The 23,437-nt window shown below is 39.3% G+C and overlaps 1 protein-coding gene across 3 annotated transcripts; it reads left to right on the forward strand.

Moving 5' to 3' along the window:
* Positions 1–1,338: 1,338 nt before the first annotated feature.
* kras (v-Ki-ras2 Kirsten rat sarcoma viral oncogene homolog) lies at positions 1,339–13,452 on the forward strand. 3 transcript variants are annotated; one of them, XM_046036349.1, is made up of 5 exons: positions 1,339–1,623; positions 4,098–4,215; positions 4,956–5,134; positions 7,021–7,180; positions 8,819–8,953. In XM_046036349.1, exons 2-5 carry the CDS (start codon positions 4,105–4,107, stop codon positions 8,936–8,938), a joined length of 570 nt encoding a protein of 189 aa, XP_045892305.1. In that variant the 5' UTR covers positions 1,339–1,623; positions 4,098–4,104; the 3' UTR covers positions 8,939–8,953. The 3 variants fall into 3 exon arrangements, with proteins under 3 accessions (XP_045892305.1, XP_045892307.1, XP_045892306.1); XM_046036351.1 differs by lacking the exon at positions 8,819–8,953 and adding an exon at positions 10,941–13,452 and having other exon boundaries at positions 1,357–1,623; XM_046036350.1 differs by lacking the exon at positions 1,339–1,623 and adding an exon at positions 2,107–2,259.
* Positions 13,453–23,437: the final 9,985 nt, after the last annotated feature.

A 23,437-nucleotide genomic window follows, 5' to 3' on the forward strand; every position in this document is an offset into this window, starting at 1 on the left:
ACTTTAAGTATAAAACCATTCCTGGTACATTCTATTTCACATATTTTAGCATCTTTTGGATAGGATAAACTCTAGAAATGCGTCATGCACTATTTTATTCATTGATTGTTTTTGTTTTGCATGTATCTGACTACAGCTAAAGGCAGTGGGGCAAATGCACACTGCATTTCTTTGAGATGTAAATAAAAGAGCTTGGTACCTTCACAAAATGGGAAAACTAAAACACAATTCCAGTCTCAAAGAATGGGACAATAGCATAATTACTCATCTCTGCACACAATAGGTTAAAGTTAAATTAATTACGTTTGATGAATTAATTATAACCTAAATGGTAAGTCTCTCACAATTTTAATGATGCGTGGTCTCTTTAATTAAAACAACACTGAAAGTAAAATTGACCTATTTTTTTTTACATAGTTAACATAGTTATATGTAGTTTACATAGTGGTTCACACCAGTGGCTGTGCAACTTGGAAAACTGCCAGACAAAGTCAATAGTGACCTCTAGCGAGTCTGCTGCATGAACTGAAAATAGCCTATGGTCTTTAGTGTATTTCATGCTCTTATGTAGTTTTTTTTTATTTTTTCTGAATTGTTGCTATATGCTATTAAAGTCCACGATAAATGTCAGTCAAATATCAATTGTAGGGTTTCTGAGTCTTTAAAAGAGACATTCCCTCTAACGGACCCTTGTAGTGAAATTTACCAGGCGGTAAAATGTAAGATTAATGCACGCCTTCCCCTCCTCATGCTTATTTAGGGTGGGTGTGGATTTTAGATTTGGGTCGGTGTTTTGTTACTAAACTTGCATGTGCAGTATGCGCATACAGTGCGCAGGAGGCAGCCTAGGGAACACTTTGGAAAACTGACAAGGGATTGCCAAATCATTTCCTTGCCTGGGAATGACGTCCCTCCAGCACAATTCAGTTATATTTAGAGCCTATATATAGTGGAGTCGCCCCCTAGGCTTTGTTGACTCTGCAGCAGGCAGCAGCAGGAGATCACGGCACAGAAAGGAGACGTCCTGACACTGACACCATGTGACCTATATTGTTACATTATTGTTACATTATTGTTTCAGTAAAGAATAAATTTGAATCATTCTGGGTGGCGTCCAATGACATTTAATAAAAATAAATATAGCAACATTTGCACACACACAACTTATATATTTTGCTAATAGAGGTAATCCGGTTTTTATACAACTTTATGGTTATAAGTGAAACCAGTCTAAAACACCAATATTATGTTTAGACAGGACAAAAGAGAGGGTATTACTGCCGACATTGCGACACAGAGGCTAGCGATATGCTCCAAACCGGTTGAAATCTCCAGCTATGCTTTCTGGGTAAAGTGCGCCCCGGTATCCGCCCATATTCGCTTTAAGGAGGCCAACCTGAGCACTAGGCCGGACGCTGGATCAAATGGAAAGTTCAATCGATTACATTTGACCACTTTTTTTTTTGCATGTTCCCGCTTGCTTCTGAAACGAGGTACACTGACTTAAATGCGGGCGTTTCGGTGTGAAATAGGAAATGCAGAGATCGTGTGAAACGAGAGGATTAATATCAGCTTGACTTTATTTGGTCGCTACTTCGGAGGCGGAACTCTACTCGCTAAAAGGTAAAACAAATGGATAAGATGCATACATGTGTGTCACTTTAGGGTTTATTGCAACCGTGTACTCCCTAATTTAGTAGACAGACCAGCGTGTCCGCCATATAACCACTGAACAATATCATTATAGTGGAGATATTCATTTTCGGTCTTAGTGCAAACTACGCCCAATTGTTAACCTAACGTCTGGCCCTGCAATGCAGACCTTTGGGCTAGCCTGTCAATGGCGGCTTCAAAATCTGCACCCTTCCCCATTGAATGAATGATACGGAGTTTGTCCGGGCACACTGTGCAGACACTGCTGCGTTAATGAGGTCCTTTTTGTATATCACGTTAGGTTAGCTCATAGGAGGGGGTACTTAGCTTTCTCCTTTCTTGAGGCTGTGGGCGAGCTCCAGTGCTAAGCTAGCTAACAGCACAGCAGCCTGGTTATTTAAACAGTGATCAGAGGTTTTCATACAACCAATCTGGCAACCCGGCGGGCACAGAGTAGTGGATTTAAATCAAATTCCTCTCTACTTTTTAAGCCTGCTCTAGGTGGTGTTGCCTGCTTGAATAAAGCGCAGGGGCTTTGCGTTGAAAAGTGGGGAGGCCTGTTTTAACCTCGGCTACTTCACATAACGTTTGGTGACAAGGTGACAGGTAACAAAGTAGCGTAATATATGGCTACTGATCAGTCGCTCATTTCTCTGTTTGTCCTCACCGTGTTGGTGATTCTTGTGGTGTGGTATTGTTTGAAAATTGTGCGTTGCTATTGGGGGATAGCCCTGTTGTTAGAGATTGTATTGATTTAAAAAAAAAAAAAAAAAAGAGGTGGATACACAATGCTATCCAGATGGTGTCAACATAAGGCAAACAACGACTATGACTGGCACAGATATATATTCAGGAAATTATTTCATCCTTTTTATATAGTACAGAATCAACATTTGTGTGAGGCAAGACATTGTAATGTACTCTCTGAATATATCAATGTGTTTTAACTCTATGAAAATACAAATGAGGGTAGAAATCTCAGTTAAAGTTGTATAAGCTGTACCCCCCCCCCCCCTCCTCCCTTCAGCCATTCAAAGGCACTTTCACTGCATAATAAAATGACAAGTGAGTGTGTTTTTTTTTTTTTTTTTTTTTTTTACAGGCATGGCAAGTAAAGCTGCAACACACTATTGATAAGTTGTCAACTATTTAAAAACTGCCAACTATTTCGATAATCAGTCGGGGCCTTTTTATTTTCTCCGATTCCAACTTCTTAAATATGAATATTTCCTGGTTTCTTTACTTCCCAATGATGGTAAACTGAATATCTTTTGGGTTGTGCACAAAACAAGACATTTGAGGATGTCATCTTGGACTTTGGGAAACACTGACATTTTTTCACAATTTTTCTGACAATTTATAGACCAAACAGCTAATCGATCAGTTGAGAAAGTAATCAACAAATCAATCTGCAGTGAAAATAATCAGCCATTGCAGCCCTAATAGCAAGTATGCTTCTTCGTTGCTGGAATGGACTGTGACAATTGTTGCAAACACTAACAAGCATAGTAAAGGATACCTTTTGTTGGCCAATATACCTATCAAACCACATTCTCCTTTTGTTTGTCTAGCCAATAATATTCAGTGGAACTCCTCCCTGACTGCAGGCTGTACAGAGCTTTGAGCAGTATGTACTGTAACTGATGAAAAGGCCAGCTGCCACTATTGATGGGTGCTGCTCCACAAAGCAGTCAGACAGCAGAGAGCCTCCCAGTTGCTTGTCAATTTTGGAGCCTTAATGTAATGTCATAGATTTCTGCCTGGGGTTAGTTTCTGTTCTCTGGCTGCTACTCAGAAAATACCACAGAATGTGTTGCTGGATTTAGACATTTGATTATTGCATTTTGAATTTAATTACATTTTTTTAAAAGGTTTGTCAACATTTCATGTATTTTTCAGGGCTGATACAGATTTTAATATGGCATCTTTTCCTGAATTAAGAAGCAGTTCTCAGTATTTATATTTTGCACATAATCTCTTGCAGGTGAACCATCATTAATTTGTTTGTGATTGTTTCTTCCACAAGCTCTTTGTTGAATACCAAAAAGGGTATTTTCTAAATGGAAAGCAAAGTAAACATAATGGTATAAAATCTAATTGTCCAGTGAATCAGCAGTGTTATTATTAATAGTTAAACTGCAGATATAAAATAGGCCTATCATGAAGATGTAGATTTCCCAGCGAGCTGACAGCGTGTCTGGCGGACATGAACAGCAGCAAATGGAGCGAGTGGACAAAATAGTTTATAAAGTGAGAAATCACTACTCCCAAAGAGTTTTAACCATTCACAACAGAACATATCATTAGTGCAGAGAAGTTTAATGCACTTTTAAACATTTCCTTTTAAGGCGTTGATGGTGCCACATAAGAATTCATGCTGTGCCAGATCAGTCTGTGGAAATATCTGTGTATGATGTGCTTCTTTCTTTTTTTTGGTCCTACAGGTGAATCATGACAGAATATAAGCTGGTAGTGGTGGGAGCTGGTGGCGTTGGCAAGAGCGCACTTACTATTCAGCTCATCCAGAATCACTTTGTGGATGAATATGACCCCACCATTGAGGTAAAGAAACTTTGTGCTTGCATGGATGGATGTATGTGTGTCTATGACTGTATCTATGGTTTCGTGTGTATTTTGGTATGAGCGCAGAACAAGGAGAAACCTCTCCAAAAAGTAGTTGCAGCAGGTTCTTCTGGTTTAAGTCTTAAAAGGAAACCAAACAGGTTTTTAACAACTTTCCATGCGTGTCTGCCTACCTGCTTTCTCAGGGGGCCAACCTATGCTGAGTGAACACCGTCTCACTATAATTTCAATCAATAATTGATGTGCCGTCGAAGGTTGGAGCACCACTATAGATTATTTGAATACAAGATAACATCTGCTACAATAGTTGCTGACTGGAGTAATTATTTGTGTTGGATCAGACTGGGTGTGAGGGAAAGCTAGAGGGCTTAGGTCATTGGGAATTAGGACCCCAATGTAATAAAAGTGCTCAACAACAGCTAGAGCAATTCTTAAATGCAGTCCTGTGGCATTTTTCAGCAAACTCATGTCAATACAATCCTGACATGATGAAACAATGTAAACATTTCTGTTTGAATTGATGATTAAACATGCTCATTCTACTACATTTTTTTTTGTTTGTTTCAGATTACTTTTTTTTTAACAACCTTAAGTATAAAGAAAATTAATAATTCTTAAATTGTCATCCACAACCATCTTATGTTTATTAAGCTGCTATTTAGACCCTCTGCCCACTTAATCCCAGAGTTCTGATCCTGTCTGACCTCTTCCTCCTCCAGGACTCCTACAGAAAGCAGGTAGTGATCGACGGAGAGACATGTCTGCTTGACATCCTGGACACTGCAGGTCAGGAGGAGTACAGCGCCATGAGGGATCAGTACATGAGGACAGGGGAGGGCTTCCTCTGTGTCTTTGCCATCAACAACACCAAGTCCTTCGAGGACATTCACCACTATAGGTGAGCTACGAGATTAGACGTCTACAGTCTTTGGGCCCAGTGTGAAACCTGAGTTTTAATCAGTCGGGGGTGATACCATTCAGGTGTCCTTGTGGTCCTTGTGGTCCTAGTAAGGGTGTAAGGTACTGACTAGGGATGGGTATTTTTGGTGGGATGGTAATTTTTATTGATACCCTTATTGAGACTGCTTAACGATCCGATTGGTTATTTGGTAAGACCAGACCCAACGGGCATGAGGTAGGCCTGCACGGGAAATATTCAATGTGCGAGAACGTTATATATTGAGATGACATATCACTTGCAATAAATAAACATATATTGAAGGGTACATATTAACTGCCTGGTTGTTTTTATTTAATATTTTAAATACAGCTAAATGTTATTTCTAGACAACACTAAAGTAACTCAGTAACTTTATCTGACATCACAAGTAGTGAGTGACGTTTAGAAAGAATAACATCAGTCTGTATCAGTCCCTCCTCCTCTCTCGCTGGCTGCAGGTAACGTTACCAGGTAGGAGGAGAAGCGGCTGGTTTGTCTCAGTCAGCAGCTGAGTTTTTAAGACTACAGACCAGTCTATGCTCCTGACAGACAGCTCTCTATTTAGCTTGTTTTTAACAATTGGCTAATGCCAAGCTAGCGTTAGCTGTGCTTGTATAAAACATACAGGATGAGATACTGAGGACAGAGATGATTAAATTAACCATTTCTACATGTTTAACGTTACATTACAGACAGGTGTATTGATAAACTATTGTCTTTTTACTTGCAAAGGTTTTATTGCACATACTTACAGAAACGAGCGTAGCTGTCATCAATAACGTTACAGCAATTTGGAGCTAACTTAACCCTCACCGTAACGTTATTCCACCGCGACGGCGCAGCCTCTCGCTCTGCTGCCGCTGTGTGTGTATGTAGGAGCCGACAGAGAGCAGGCAGCCTGGTGGATTTTCTTATCCATTGTGTTTCAAATTAAATCAGATTTGACGCTCGAGACATAACGTTACATCATTGGACCCGCAAGTCTCGATAACAGTATCAATAAGCTCGAACCTTATTGATTTTTGGGTTTTGAGAAATTTTGGAACCGGCTCTCTATCCCCATCCCTACAAATAAGTCTTTAGAAGAGGTGATAGTAACTGCAATGAGCCCAACAACTGGCGTAAATACAGAGTAATCTGTAGCGTTTCTCCTGTTCTGACACTGCTGCTGGATTTAAAATGAATAAGATATGCTGGTTGGTTGACTAAACTGCGTAACATGTACATGTGGACAAATACAGTCTGCAGAGACACGACACACACAGCAGCAGAACGTGTGGCATGCAGTTAACAATGAGAGCTTCAGTTTGCAAGCTGTTGGCAAGTCAGACAGGCAAACCAAAGCTAAGTCAACTCACCCTGCGTTCACTAATTAGGTCATTTTCTTCAATCAAGTTTCCCTCAGCGCTATTATAAAAACTAAAATATGACCATAAGCGCCTGCCTCTGGGAGACTGTTGCTAACTAACTGTTTGCCATGAGTTTATAATTGCGCGGTAATAAACCAGTTTATCATGGTAATTAAAATGTGTACGTTCATAACAGTCCAGTGGTTTATCGTTAAACCGGTAATCGTTTCATCCCTGCTATTGCCAAAATCTGTCATAACATCAAAGTTTAAATTCTTTATTATATATATTTGTTAGAAAATTCTGGTATTTTGTAATACAGAATCAGTGAGCATTTCAATATTCTGTATGTATAAATGGCCTATAATCAATAGTGACCTCTTTCTAGTCACTCTGAATAGAAGTTTTTTTAACATCACATTAAGTAGCCATCAGAGTATTACCTCAGTTGGGTTAAAGTCAAATGAACTTTCTGTTGTGTCTGTCAATGTCCAGAGAACAGATTAAGCGGGTGAAGGACTCCGAGGACGTACCGATGGTGTTGGTGGGGAACAAGTGTGACCTCCCGTCCCGGACAGTGGACACCAAGCAGGCTCAGGACTTAGCGCGCAGCTACGGCATTCCCTTTATTGAGACCTCAGCCAAAACCAGACAGGTGAGTCCAGACAGAGACGGCCACACCCTCAAGACTCAAAACAGTTTTTAACTTTTCAGTCTGTCACTAAACTGCAGGTCTGTAGAGAATGACGAATGGCGAGAAGCTGCATGTAGTCTTAGGGTTATTGGCTTGATGGACACAGCTGTCCTCCGACAAATTTTGAAACTTTTGAAAACAATATTTGTTATTCTGGAGAGATTAAGTTTGCAGTAATTTTGACAAATGCTAAGGCTTGATAATCTTGGCACTTGGATCACTAGTCTTGAGTCGTGGTGCTATTCAGCAGCTCTAATGGTCTATTTTATTTTTATTTTTTTTTGTTATTTAAATTTTTTTAATAATGTTGCTTGGTAATGTCTCAGGCAATGTGCCTCGCATCCTTAAATCCTTTTTGGTTAATTAATTTTTTTATTTATGGGTGATAATGTAATCAGTGCATGCTGCTTTGTCATGGATATGTGAAATTACATCATAATTATGGCCATCTGCAAAGGATATCTGCTTTCTAAATAATCAGCAAATCAGTAAATTTGTGTCAAGGAGTCTGCATGAAAGGACAAATAGTCAGTAATTACTCCTGGGGGGGTTAATGATTCTGCTTACTGGTTACTGTGACTGGGTGTTGGAAGATTTGCAGTGGCTCTGTCGCATCAAATGGTGTGTGTGTTGTGAGCATGGCCTTAGGTGGTTGCCTGGCTGACACAGTGATCTTTAAGCACACCCTTTCCTGGCCTCTCTGACCCGGTGGTGAATCACGGCTGCTCCTTGTTGCGGGGAAATTAATGACACAATGAGTGATTTCTTACAGCTCTGTTCACCTATTCCTACCTTAGTGCACCAATAATTCACTATCCACAAGGGTGCTGCTGCTGCTGCGGTTGGAGCAGCAACTGCCTCATGTATTCAAAGCCACCCTGTGTTTCCCAAATCTCAGTGAATCTCCCACATACAGTACAATGCACAATCAAAATAAGCTCCTAATGCCTGCACTTCTCTTATAAGTTAGGCTAGACAATTAAAGTGATACTCCACCCTGATCTTTTTAGTGTCACTCACCCACTGTAGGTTTGGACAGTGGATGTTTTTGTTCAGTTTAAATGGATTCAGCGGTGACACTTTCATGATAAAAACTGTGTCTGAATTCTCAAACCACTCCTGCACTGTCCATGTTTGTGCTCAGTATGTTCCAAACAAGTAACCTTTTTGCCAAAATACAGCTAAATACACTGCTTCTGTCAGAGCTTCAAAGAGGACAAAAGTGTTGCATGGGAACTGTATTTAGTTAAAACGCCTCCAAATCTTAAGGATGCTTTGACTGGCTTTCATTTCTGCCATGAAAATGGTACCCACTGGAAATTAATCTAACCACAGCCCCTCTTCATTGAGTGAAAGGAAACCGCAAACCTTTTCAGGCCTACATGAGGTGAGTGTTCGGTATTCACGAGATAGATTTTGGGTAGAGTATCACTTTTTATGTAGATAAAGAGGCCGGTCAGACGTAGTAGGTTGTCCCACCTCAAAACCGCTGGTCTGCTTCACTCCTTTTTGTATCTGTAAGCTGTAACACATGCACCCATATACAGTATGTCCTCCTGTATTCCTCAACATTGAGGACCGTTGTGTCTCATACTGCAGAGAGTGGAAGATGCCTTTTACACTCTGGTACGGGAGATAAGGCTGTACCGGCTCAATAAACTCAGCAAGGAAGAAAAGACGCCGCGCTGTGTCAAGCTTAAAAAGTGTGTTGTGATGTGAAAGGGGTAAGTGTATGCAGCCGTGCGCCCACCAGCTGTGTGTGTGTGTGTGTGTGTGTGTTGGTGGGGATTGTGGAGAAGGCAATGGGAGGAGACACGCAATGAGAGCTGGTGCTTCATGGGTTGTCAAAGCTAACCTGCTGGTTTCTACTGGGGCTGCGGTGAGGAGGCTGAAACGGCTGATGATTTCTTCCCTTTTCAGTATCTATGTATATCATGGTTGATTATAATCTAAGGTAGTTTTCACACTGGGTTTGTTTACTTGAGTCTGAACGCAAGTCTGATTCTGACTGACTGAACACAAGTCATACTACAGTTCACCTGGAGCTAGTCACACCACCTCCTTCAGGTTGACTGAGATTCTTGGTCTGCACTCATGTTCAGAAAAGGCGTTCATATTATCAAATCTCCAGGAGAATTGTTCCCAGACTCACACAAAACTACCAGTGTGAAAGCATCCTCATCTGCTGAAATCAACATGAAGAAAGGGGTATGGGCTGGTGAGCCAACATTTGTGATCAAAGGAGATTATGGTGAATCTGGGACCAAATCATGTGCTGATATGTTTCTAAGGAGGGTGTGGTCTAAGAAACTTGCAGATGATATGTTGTGAACAAAAATTGTTTGTATGTCTGTCTGTGGGTGAGCGTTTTTCTTGCGGTCACACATCCCTTAGTCTTTCTTCTTTCCTTTGCTGCTGTCTTTGTCTCATCCTGAAGTGACCTCAAGCTCCTTTACTCTGCAGCTCCTTGCAGATTCATCCTCACAAATTTGCACCTTACAAACTCTCCTTGTCCTCTTGTACTTGCCTCAGTGTGGCACATGTAACGTTACATGGAGCCTTTTTATTCACTAATATCAGAATAGGAGCTCAGCAAAATAAGCCTCATTTAAACACAGTCAGAGTAAATTGGCTCATTCAAAAAATTATTGGGTTTGAAAGTGGTGACTTAAACTTTTTTTTTTTTTTTTAAATGTGTGATAGATTACATTTGGCTTGTGGAAAATATCGCACACTTCTTGACTAAAATCAAAGCTGTTCACTGGAGATGTGTCATGCTCTATTATTTGTTGCTTATCAGAGTTTTACACAGCTTTTCTGAGTGTTGCATCTTTCCCAGGGGAACAGTCTTTGAATAGTTTGTTTGTTAATTTTAGGGAGATAAACAGAAGGCTTGCCTTCTGTTCAGTAACTCTGTTAGTAGAATATTTTTATAAAACTGTTGCTTCAGTACAAACCCACAGCAGTAAACCAGTATTGGTGCCAAGCGCTTAATGCAGGTCCATCTACCTTATTTATTTATTTTTTTAACAGTTTGCATGTGTGGGGGAGGACTGCACAGAGACTATTGCAAATGTAAACAGGACAACTTGTTCTGTCATTTTATGACATGTAAACATGTTGTGGGAGTAAATTAGATTGATTACATTCAGAGGGAAAGAATTTGGCTCATGATTTAACTGCCGCCACTGTCTGTGGCGTTGGCAGTGGCAACACTGCTGACGTCTAATACATGACATTACAGTTCTGTTTTGAGCTGTACTTTATTTAGCTGTGTCTCTAGCCTGAACTAGATTAATGAATTTACCTGCAGTCTGTGTCATGCTGATGTACACAGTATAGATTTAGGTAAATACTGATGTAAAATGGACTTTGGCAGTATACAAGATGATATATGGAGATTTAAGTTTAATTTCTGGTAATGAATTGGAAATAATTTAAATATTAAAATTAAAGAGGCTACATATCAGTTTCATATTAAAGATTGGATTTTAATGTCCCAATTCCTTAAATTCAGCATCCTTTATTTTTATTTATTTATTTATTTTTTTTTAAAAAGGAAAAAAGAAAGTCACCTCCGAGTCAAAGAACATTGTCAATCCTTTAAATTTTTGTGCAGTATAATATTTGTATTTATTTTATGTAAGTGATTGGTATTCTCATGTGAAAATAATCTGTAACTCTAATAATGCCGTCTTTTTCTCTCTCCCCCCCCCCCCAGGGCGTTGATGATGCCTTTTACACATTAGTGCGAGAAATCCGAAAGCATAAGGAGAAGATGAGCAAGGAGGGAAAAAAGAAGAAAAAGAAGTCCAAGACAAAGTGTACACTTATGTGAAAAATCACCCGTTTTAAAGACAGAACACAAAAAAAAGAACTATGTTGAACAGTTAAAGTAATACATTTTGTACATTACACTAAATTATTAGCCTCCTTCTCAATACCCACCTTACTGAATACTAAACCTGACCCTGATTTTTCTGCCTTTCTGTTATTTCCTACCTGGACACCAATAAGCTTTTTCAGTTTAGTGCCAGTTGCCCACATGTGTTGGTCCAACAGCCTGTCTGATTTTATAGGATGATGTTGATTTGGATACTTTTATATAACTGCAGAGCTGTGAGCTAATTGCATCACAACTCATGTTTGACAAATTATTCATTAACAAGTTTTTGGTTCCCCCCCCCCCCCTTTTTTTTTGCTTAAAAGGTCATGACCTGCAAATGTTCTTAATGCCCTTATGGGATGCCAAAGAATTAATTTTCCTCCCAATTCTCGTAGACAAAACCGTTTTGAAGAAAGGACCAACATTCAGCCAGATGAGATCCAAATGTCCCAGCCACTGTGTAATGTCCCCATCTCTAATATGACTTATGTCACTGATAAGTATGCATGCAAACTCCTACTCTTCTCCAAATGTTTTAACACCCTAACTAGCCCTAATTAATTAATTTGCAATATGTCAATGCTTTGTAATGTGTGGGGAGTGATTTTATTGCCTACATGAGATGTTTGGTTTTCTTTTTAGTTCCCCCTTCTTTTCCCCCTTTTTTTTTTTTTTTTTTTTTTTTTTTTTTTTTGCATGCATGCATTGTGTCCTAGATGACATAAGTATTGCAAAATGCCTCAGATTGATTTAGCAGAGCCAGCAATGAAGAACTCTGATCCAAGTGGGCATCATACAGTCTAGTTTTTCAGGTTTATATAAAGTAATCAGTGTGAGAAAGAAATCACCCATTTTGGCTTGATTAATGACAGATTCAAAGATCTGGATTTGTACCCGTTTTGTGATTACTAAATGGGACTAGCAGCCAGGTTTTGTGTTGGCCAGAGTCATTTTATGTTGCAGGGACTCATGCCTCATCACACTCTTGTCGATAAGCTTGTTTGACCTTACTGGTCGCATGTTTCCTGCTTTTCTTTACTGTAAGCCTTGACTGCAGGATTGTGTGGGTGTTATTTTTTTTTTTTTAAATGCATCCCCACAATAGTCCATTCATTGCAACTTGTTACAAAACAATTAAAGTTCCCCAGTTGTTCATATTTAAACAGTACGAGGACCCTTTTTATCAGCTCATTATTCAATGTTTTTTTAGTTTGGAGTTTAAATTTGAGGATTAATGATTCTCTTGTAACCGGCCATAGGTGTCATGCCTTGCACATTTTTCCTAAGCTGTTGGCTAAAAAGCAGAATGCATCTTTAAAGCAGCTTTCAGGAATATTTCTCTTGGTGCAGTGTCACAGAGGTTGTTCAAAATGTTGTCCAAATGGATTTTCAGATTCTTCCATTAGCTTTTGAGTTTTTGGATTAATTTCCTAAAGTGTTGAAAATGTTTGGTGGGCTTGCCTTTCAACAGAAATGATTGTCCAGCAAAATAATTTGTAATTTTCTGTCACAAAGCTTGTGTGTCGTGGTGATGTAACTGGAACTGATCTCTGTAAATGAGGCAATAATTGCCATAAAATTGGTTTTTAGAGAAAATTGTCTGAATTTACAAAAGTCCTATTTCTTTCCCAGGTCAACCCTTATTTCACCTTTTCCATCATATTTACAAGATGTTCGCCTGGGGATCTTTATTTGCCTTTTATGTTTGCATTAGGTGCTACATTTAGACGGCAGAAAGAGCCAAGACAACATTTACTTTGTCCTGTGTGTGTGTGTGTGCTTAACAAATACACAAAATGCTGTTCTAGGGGAGCAATGTTATTGACACAGAAAATCCAGACATTTTGCTTTCAGGATTAATGAATTTTGACCCAGTTTATTATGACCTCTTTTTCATGAAGTAGATAATAACTTAATGCAATTTTAATTATGGAACCCTCTTGTTAACAATACTGTTTCAAAAGTAGTTTTACTGAAGTGTTTAAAATGTTCCTCTTCCTTTTATTGCGTGCCAACAGCTGATTTCTGAAATGTATCATTTATACCTGGATCATATTTTAACAACCTTTGTATAGTTGTGATACTGAAAGGTGCATATTTTGTAAATTGTGCTTCATTTGTTGGTGTGTCTAAATGAATGTTGCTTTAATGGAGTTTCACTCCGTTCTGTGTATGTGACTAGAGAGTGTGACTGGGTCCAGGTCTAGGGAACTGAATGAATGACCACTTTACAACACACCTGTTGTGGGCAGTGTAGAGTGGTGATCTGATCTCAAATGAGTCTATTTTTTGCCATGAATCTCACCACTCCTATTTAATGTGTAATAAAGAACAAAGTAAAGAGGAATGTAGCTTTGTCTTTCTTTCTTAAAGTGTTTTGTTTCTAATTCTGAAGCACTGAAGGTAATATAAATGTTCCCCAGCTGGTGGCACTGCTCACTCGCTGTGGCAGATGAGCTTTTTTTTTTTATTTTTTTTTTTTTAAGACCAAACTCTATGAAGGGGCCATTCTCCAGTTGCCCACACTCCCAGACGAGTGAGCCTAGATATAGCTTTCTACAAGTCATGCACATTTTCCAAAATAAACCAGGACTAAATAGGTTTGTTTCATTTGAGAGAGGAAAAATAGACTAAGCAGAAATGCCCCTTGTGTTTAAAATACTTGGTGAGAAGAAATCATTTCATGCGTTAAAGAAAATTAATCCTGTGAATTTTCACAATTAACAAAGTTACCTTTCACAAGGAAAACGTTGCCAGAGGATATTCAAAGTGAGTTGTAAACTAAATAAATCGCACTTCCTGTCTGACACAAAAGAAGAAAAAAATCAGACTTGAAACCGATAAAATGTACACAATTACTGAGGTGTTAAAATCCTTCGGTTACTATCATTTAAGTATGTAATCATGAAAAGCCTGATAAACCCATAAGTGTTTTGTCATTGGACTAAAGGTTTTAAAGGTGACTCATTAAACTTAAGCAAAACCCAAAAGTATCCATGAGCCAGTCCTTTGGCATGCAGCAGCAGTACAAACAGGACAAAACCCATTTAAATAAATAAAACAAATGATCGGCTTAAACATATATGTTTGACAAAATGATCACCTTAAAAAGTGATCTGGAGATCTTGCATCATGAAAAAGTAACCAGCTGTATTCAGATATACTGTATGTCAAATGCATTAATGGAAGTGTAACTTTAGCATCATTGGGCATCAGCAAGTGCATCATTTTCATAATAGATTGGTTGCAAAAGCTGTTTCTTAAATATTCCGAGCTGATGAAGAACAATTGGGATATTTGTCCTAAAATGTCTTTAAATACAGCATGTAAGACAATGTAATAAATCACAATATGTCTAGCTCTCTATAGACAATATGGAACTTTTTTTAAATAAAAGCCCCCTAGAAGCTAGTTTTGCAAAAATCTACCCTTGGTATAAAGGGGACATTTGTGTGGTGAAGCTTCTTCTCAGACATTGTGCAACTTTAATTATATGCATCATTGCATATTATTGTCGAAGTACCTCGTGTGTTTCTCATTCTTTCATGGTGAACTGTTAATGCTTTTATGCCTGCATGACACAGGTTCAGTGTAGCCATACTTTACTGTATTAGCTGTATATATCAATTAGATATTTAGTTAACACCAATAACCATGAAGTTAAAAAAGTAAAAATATTAATTGATCTAAAATGGCAACGTAAAAACAACTCTGGGGTAAGAAGAGGACATAAAAGAGTACTGACTGATATTGAGCAAGGAGTGAGAAGACATAAACCTGCATCTGCTGTTGTTCTGAAAAGGTCAACATGCATTTTCTGACCAGGCTTCATGAACCTGCTTTTGAACCAAGACTATCACAAATCTGAAACAGCTCCAACTTTGTATGAAAGGATAAATATGTCAGAAATGATAGGAGTATACTATAGGACTATTTTTGCGATTATTTTAATATTACTATAGGTAGGGGAGACTGGGTATGGTTGTAACACTTTTTGCTTCAACAACTATAACTTGCTGAATTTTTTAGCTAGAATTATCAAACTTTACAACATACGTGGATACCCACATATGTTGTAAAGTTCACTACAAATGGCACCAATTCAGTCCTTTACAAAAATATCACAGACCTTGCGAGTTGATGTCAAATGCCTTGTGTTCCTTTGTTACAACCTACCCCAATAGTTTGTAATACCGGGGTAAGTTAGACAAAAGAAGCACAAACGGACACCACACCATACGATATGCTTCAAAAACATTTATAGTGAAATAAAAGAACAATGTTTCTCTCTCTCTGTAACGGTTAATGGCTGATGACTTGCGCACGTGTGTCTGTGTGTGTAAATTTGTCTACTAGAACAAACTTACTTAAGTATTCTTAATAAACACTACAACAATGTACCTAATTAGAATCTCTGTACATTCTTTGTCTAACAAAAAACAGTATGTGTGTGTGTGTGTGTGTGTGTGTGTCTCAGTGTGTGTATATTCTTAATCAGAGTCACAGTCATTGCTTGAAGTGGGCCAGTACTCACTGGTACGCAGTACTGGGACCTTTACATTTTACTCTTTGGAGTACCGGGACTTTTTCTAGTGCACAGGAATTTCTCACAAGCTGCCCTCTCCACCAGCAGAAAAGATTGGGTGCCGATACATACGCCAACATGTGAACAACATGTGAATAGGGAGTACTGGTCTCAGTGCTTACAAATTAATTACCCTGGAGTGCAGGCTTGGTGGGCCCAGAGAGTGTATAGGGCACTCTGTAAAATATTAAAATCAATAAAGTCCCTAGCTGTATGTATAAGAGATGGTTGTAATACTTTTTATAGAAGTGTAACAACCAAACCCACCCCTGTCAGCCATTGTTTAGCTAGCTGTATTAGCATAGTATTTTGAAATTAGCTGGGGAAAAATGCATCACATGTTGCCTAAGAAACTACATTTTAATCTCTTATAAGTCATACAATTGTATCTGCAACAGTATAGATTCTAAACAAAATATAGTCTTGGTCAGAAAATGTACTTTCTTACCTCAAAATATTTCTTTTCTCTACAAATTCTGAATGTGCCTGTTTCCAGCCTGGACAACCACCATGCATGATCAGTGAGGAAGTATGTAAACACTGAAATGGTCACATGACTCCTATCTTATCTCTAATTGGTGGAATGAATGGGCGTTGTTACAACTCCACGTGACAACCATACCCTTTCTCCCTCTATTTGCTGCAACAACTGGTCTTCTGAGCCCTAAACTCTACTCTTCACAATTGACCTGAGCATTACTGTAGAATGTAAGTTGAATGAAGTGACACTGACAACCTTGTTAAAGCCAATGGATTTATACAAGATCTGGTTTACTGTAGTTTAAAAGTGATGTGTGGTGTGACTACAGTTGCAGACCTGGGTGTTTTAAGTGAACAGTAATGACAAGGGATTCCAAGACTCACATTTGATGTAAGGACACTATGTTTTTGTAACTGAACCTAGAATCAATGCTAGCACTGCTACTAAGGGGTTTTAAAGGACATTTCAAGGATCATTTTGATTTTTGATTTGTATTTTTTTATTTTCCATTTCTTTAATTCTGACTGTCTTTGTCTGACATGGTCTTACTTTATCTCGCAAAACTTTTCAGGTCCCATTTATTTATGTTCAGTATTGAACAACACAGAACACAGCTCCAGAAACATTTAATTCTGCCAGCGAAGGTAATCCTTAACTTTGAATGAGAAGCCAAGAGTGTTTTGCAAAGTGTCATCAGAATACTAATCTCAGGCTATAAGCTTCAAAGAAGTCATGTTCACTTTCAAATTAATGTGCAAATTCTGGCTTCTTTTATCTGCATGTAAATAAAAGGACAGATATTCTTTCTGTAGTTTCCTCTCTAAAATGAAATGTTCAGCAGCAGGCTGTGGTTACATTATGACCCTTCAGTCAAGCAAAGCAAGTCTCATAGTCAATGAAATTCATCTTTACTGGGAATTACTTTTTTGAGACAAGAAGTTTTTATTTTATGTTTTCAAAACACCTGCCTTGAAAAACAACTACAGGAAGGCGCTACCTTTACCTGTAGCAGATAAAGATGATAAAAGAGCTGCAAAACTGTCCAAAATGATGAGAAACATAAACAGAATGCAGAAAGTTAGTAAAACATCCTGTAATGCTGGAATTATCCCTTACAGTATTTTGATGGGGCTGTAAAAGTCTGACTTATTGCTCCTTTAACTTGAGCCCATGAGCTACTCCCCCATCAGATGGCTTTTTAAAACACTGACATATTTAGTTGTGTTTATTAGTATTTATTGGTAACCTGATATTGAACAATGTACTTGCATAAAAGCAAGTAAACAATTTAATCAAATTGTTACCTTTTATTTGACCCTGTACATTGAATATTGTGATTATGACCTCTAACTGAGGCTGTCTGCATTTAAACTTTTCACCCTGTATATGCAAAATCATACCAACATAGAGAAGGAATATCTAAAAACAGCACCACTGTAAACATATTTGTGGAGTATTTTGGTATATTATATCCATGCTGGCTGATCGACATGACTCTGTATTGGCACAGTTTCGTATAAAGTCCCTCCCTACCAGCCCTTATTTACTGCCACAGTGACAGAAGTTGTCCTCTGGCTTTAACATGCAGGATTGGTAGTTGGAAGATGTGCTTGTTTAGTTGTATTCTTTGAACGGGAATGTCATGTAGCATCAAAGATGAGATATTTTCCCTTGCAGATTTCCAAGAAATAAATGCCTGCAGGATCATGACCAGAGACAGTATACAAGCTTCAAAAGGACAGGCCTATGTATGTGTCATGCAGGCAAGGCTTGGATAATTGGCTGCAAAACAATGTTGGTGTAGAGGCAAACTGTATAGCTGTACCCTGTTTTGGATCACTGTCTCATAGCTGTTTACTGACATTGCAGTCATGGTGATCATTGATGAATCCTTTTTATGCTGTTAGCCAATTATAAATTGCGTGAAAAAAGTGTTATTAGCTGTTTTGTCCTAATAGCTATTTTGAATACTCTATTTCCTTCATAATTATGTTACACTGCAGATGCAGAATAGCCTGTTTGAAAGGCAGTTAAGTTGTTTCCAAACTATTCCTGTGAACAATAAACTATGTTAACATATTGTGACAAGCTCCATTACTCTTTCTTCTTAAACAATGGGGCTACGGTGCCTGCCACATAGCAGCCAAGAGTGAAAAAGAGAGGAGATCTAATGAATTATGCAGAGAGAGCTTTCTCTCAGCCTGACAGTCTGAAACCAGCCTGGAGAAAATTGTAAAAGAAGTACGAGTCAGTGCAGCCATCACAAATCCCCCTCCCCTTCCCCCCAGGGACTGCGGAGGCCAAGGCCTGTCAGTCAAGCGCCCCCTCCCTAAACTGTAATCTGGGGACAGAGCTGAGAAGCCTGCAGGTCTGATAAAGCGCTGAAAAGATGCCCCAGAAACCAATCCATGGCACTCTGGGCTCCTGTCAGGGAGAAGGGCATGGGAGGAAAAAAGACACCACAAATGTTCCTAAATTGCTAACAACAAGCCTCAGACTGGTTCCACTCTGAAACCACACAACCCAGGCTGGCAAATCCATTGTCCCACTTGCCCTGTGTGCACTATATGGAGCAAGCAAAATCACAATCACCAGTTCTGACCCCTGTGAACGTGTGCAGAGGGGTGAATTCACAATCATCTGACTGCCTGACCTCTGCCTTGTTAGTGCACGGTGCGAGAGAATTTCCTTTTTATTTTAATGAAGCAAGGCTTCCCTCCCTGGCAGGCAGCTGAGTGTGGCGCAGTCTGGTAATGAGAGGCCAGAAGGTTCAGGTGTCTTCAAACCGCAACACATAGAAAAGACTTAATACAGACGTGTTTTCACCAGCCCTGGAGGAAACAGAGAGCTGGATGAATATTCATGGATCGGTGATGAATTGTGTTGCCTACAGCATCGTGCCACTTTGAAAGCCCTCATGCTGCTTCTTTTATCACAGGAGGTCCTTGCCACTGAACCTCACGGGCCACAACACAGCGCCCCAGCATCCAGCTACCAATTATCATCTGAGATCATTAACTTGTTATGTTGGCACAAACACTGCAATTTCAGATGCCCTTCTATATTCAAATGACCCTATTCATGAGGAGTGGCTGACTGAGTTGATTGGATTTTTTTCTTGCATGCCTCGCAATCACTCAACAAGTGATGTTTGGACACAAAATTAATGAACAGCGTGCAACGCTTTGAACTGTGTGCGCGCTGTGTTTTCGAGATGGATAAACAAGCTTTTTAATATCTTTCAAAGTATGCATCACCACAGATTGATACAGTAATGGCATGCTGTTGGATGTTCACACTTTGTTTCATTCAGGCAGCAATCTCCTCGTAATGATGGTAAGTCAACAGGCAGAGAGATAAAGGGTGGTGGAGTGGGGTGGCAGGGTGGAAGGCCTGGGGATTGAGCAGCGTCATGTTCAGCAGCCTCAGACGGGTGATTCATACCAGCCTCATCACCGGCAACAGACAGGACATCCAGGCCTTTATTACCTACATCCATCACCATCACTTCATCAATCTGAGCTCCTGTGAGCCAGCTCTCAAACCAGTCCCCAAACACCCATCCCAACGTGCTGCTGGACAGAGATTTACACCCACCCTCTAACCCCCCCTCTCGCTTTAACACACACACACACACACAAAAACAAGAGAGATGAGCTTGTATTTCGACTTTAGACACACACACACACACACACACACACACACAGAACTAGACAGAAAGAGAGGAGTGTGTAAAGGCCATTCTGCAACCAGACATGGTGTGAAGCTGTTCCCCTAAGGGACTCTGGCTGACAGGCTATCCTGCATTCTGAAAGCCACTTACACTTCAGCCACATCATACCACCTGCTGCTTCTGACCAATGTGTCAGGAGGGCATATCATGATGGATACACTAAGCTGTGGGAGAAATCATTAAATCATTCCCACTGCTCTCCCCATTAAAAAAAACCCTATAAACCCTACCATACATCCATATATACACAACACAGGACTTGATTTAATTTCAGTTGGACACAATGTCATGTGTATGTCTGTGTCAGAGAGGTGTTGAGAGAATTTTGATAATATTGAAGACTGTGAGTTTGTGGAGGGGTTGCATTGGATTTTAAAAGATAAGGCTGGTGTTATTCTTTATCTTTCTTTTGTCAGTTGAAAATACCAAACCAACCATGTGTTAGTCAGTCCCTTAACAGAACACACAGCAGTAAAGTTACAGGACAGATAACCAAAACAAAGACCTGAAAGACATTAAAATTCTCTGTAGATCTGCAGAGTCAAGTAGTAATTCTCTCTGGGTTCATATGAGCCTTTCACATTACACATAATCATTAGATCTGTTGTTGATATAAAAATGGAATACAAACATATAGTTCCATTGTTTAAAAAGACTAATAATTTCCTGCAACAGCTGGGCACTGTAGTTTTTAGCAAATGTTACTCAAACAGGAGTAAATGGTGCATTTGTTGGGCACTATTTTCAGTGGTGGAATAATACACATTTGATGCTAGTGTGTATTAATGCCAGCAACAATACACAACAATACTTGTTAGTTTGATCAATTCATTGTTGTTTTTGATCTTTTGTTGGGATTTTGTTACAGCAAGAACAATATCGAAAATCACCAGCCTTATCTTATAAGGTCTTTATGACATTTCATCCTGCATGGTATGTTTGTACATAGTAGAGGCGCAATACAAAAGTGAGAAGCCGACGTTTAAAAAAAAAATACTTGCATGAATCCTTTCTAATGCAATCCAAAGCAACAAGATGGCAGCAACCTCAAAGGTTGATTCAACACCTCTCTGGGAGCCTCAAAATAAATGAAACTTTATAAGCTTCAGTATGTTATGGCAGGTTCATTGTGTTGTCTTCAATTGTACACATACCTGTGATAATGTTTCCACCTGCTGCATACACAGAGAGCACAGTATCAGTGTTTACTATAAATAAGCTATTGGTAAAAAAGATGAAGCTCAAAATTATTCTTGAAAAATATTTTGCTCTCTGTTTATATCATTAAATTAGTGCATGATTAATTTTTTGCTCTTATTTATTCACAAATATCTTCCCAGTCTGCAGCTTTTCTGCTCACAGGCTGCAGAACTTTCTCACTTAAATAAATCATTGTTTCGAATTAGTGTTGTATTATACACTTTGGGTAGAAAAACACATACTCATTGAGGCCATGTTCGGGTTGTGAAGGGGATTTAAAGGACAGAAAGAAAACCAATCACTTTTGGACATTGTGTCATATTGATTTATGGCTGCTATTATATACTCCTCTACCTATTCCATATATCCATGTACACAGACCTTTGTCTCAGTATATGATGTGACACAGAGGGTTTTGTCATTAAAGAGCATGAATATAGCCTACTTGGGGGAGATAAATCAATGTTTGGTTCATAGAAACATTTCACTCTGGGATTGTAATGTTATTGATTTAAGCACCACATAGTGTTCCAGCAGTGGCTTAAATTCATCTTGAATACACTCAGATTTTTTTCTTTTGGCTTTTTGAGCCTGATCTTTATTTTCCTTTATAAGATCCAGTGCTCTGAGCACAAAACATTGACTGTGAGAGTAGCACACTCAGAGATGTTTACTTGCTTGACCACATGATGTAAGTGATGACAGGGGACAGGGATGGAAGTGAGGGGCTTAACACAGTGAGAGAGGGGAAGACACTTTTAATGTATGGGATGTTTGGGTAATGGTGGTTTCCGTGGCAACAAAGTGAACAGCAAATACACTAAGAGAGAGACATTTTGTACTTTTGGGGGCACAAGTTGAGAATCTGGTTTTACAAATACCTCCTTGAGTGCTTTATTGAAATGTATTCACTGTGTTGTGTTCACAGTCTGTTAGCATGTTTGTGTGTGCTTGTGTGGGGGTTTGTATTCCTCAGGATGTAGGATATTACATTCACACCCTCACATGCAGTTATAAATAGGCAAGCCAGAATACAGGGGGAAACTGAATAATAATTTGTTTCACTGGCAGCAATTCAAACTTACAGTCTGTCACACTAGCTTTATGCAGAGCAAGCAGAATGCAGAATTTGATAGCAAATATTTGGTGTGCACTGCAATAAATTGAATCTGTAACTTATTTCTGACTATACAGAGGATATTTATTGTAGGGCAGAGATTATTATACAAATCATATCATTTCACCTCCTCTCACTCTTCTTCGCGCTCACTAGCTGTTCTGATTTGTATGACAAATGAGTAAATGTGTGGCTGTATAGGTTTTGTGTCTTTTTGCTTATATATGTCTTAGACACCTACATGTGTGTCTGTGAGTGTGTGTGTGTGTGTGTGTGTGTGTGTGTGTGGCAGCATGTTGCAGCGTTATCTCTTCCTCATTCAAGTCATGTCACAGGCCAGACACCATTGTCAGGAGAGGCTTTCATCGGCTGACTTCAGATGTGCCTGTCATCCAGTCCAATTATACAGAGAGAAATAGGTATTGTTACACTCCGGGGATTGATTCAAGACAAAATAGAAAAGCGAAGATAAGACTACACAGTCATCTATGGCCATGCGCCACTTGCTTGGAGTCACACACTCTTGCTTACGCACACAGATTTGAAATCACATGGACGAGCGAGTTCAATATCTCGGTAATAACAAATCCTTACAAGGTAACATGGTCTCACTTCTGTCTACAGTGGAAAGTGTCTGGCAGGTAGGTTATAGTAATTTGAAATGGCGAGAGATCGAGTGGTACACCTCCGCCTCAGCCTCAATGTCAGGTGATAGACCGGCTTTTTATGGAGATAACTTTTTATGGAGATAACTCCGGGCTGATAGAGCAGCTGAGCAATCCTGGGCTTAAGACGACTTCAACCTGCTGCTGAGAGCAGTTCAGAGCCACTCAAGCATCAGTCAGCACCGCTGACGTGAATAGTCTCTTTTCACCACTCTCTGCGTTTTCCTTACTGCTCTTTTGGCTCTTCTCTCTCTCTTACAAAACCAGAAAAAATGTCAAGAACCACCACTTACCTCCAACCACTCATGGTGAACAGCTCCAATTTTCTTTAATACCGCCCTGCCATTACACTCAGAATGTTTTGCTGCCATGTTAGTCATTGTTAGGCAATCAGAAAGAGATCAGCTACAGCACAACTGTTATATAGATAGATATTGTGTGAACACCCTGTGGTTCATGAAAAGTTTGCAGGCACTCTTCCAGGCCTTGTTTTAAATGTGCTGTATTATAAGGATGGTGAATGATTAAGAAGGGAAACAAAAGTTCATCCT

This window comes from Micropterus dolomieu, linkage group LG22, assembly GCF_021292245.1.
Source record: "Micropterus dolomieu isolate WLL.071019.BEF.003 ecotype Adirondacks linkage group LG22, ASM2129224v1, whole genome shotgun sequence".
NCBI lineage: Eukaryota > Metazoa > Chordata > Actinopteri > Centrarchiformes > Centrarchidae > Micropterus > Micropterus dolomieu.

Coding starts and splice junctions, on each gene's coding strand:
- kras (XM_046036349.1), top strand. CDS start 4,105: ATGACAGAATATAAGCTGGTAGTGGTGGGAGCTGGTGGCGTTGGCAAG. Junction 4,216..4,955: donor AATATGACCCCACCATTGAG/GTAAAGAAACTT, acceptor TTCCTCCTCCAG/GACTCCTACAGAAAGCAGGT. Junction 7,181..8,818: donor CCTCAGCCAAAACCAGACAG/GTGAGTCCAGAC, acceptor CTCATACTGCAG/AGAGTGGAAGATGCCTTTTA.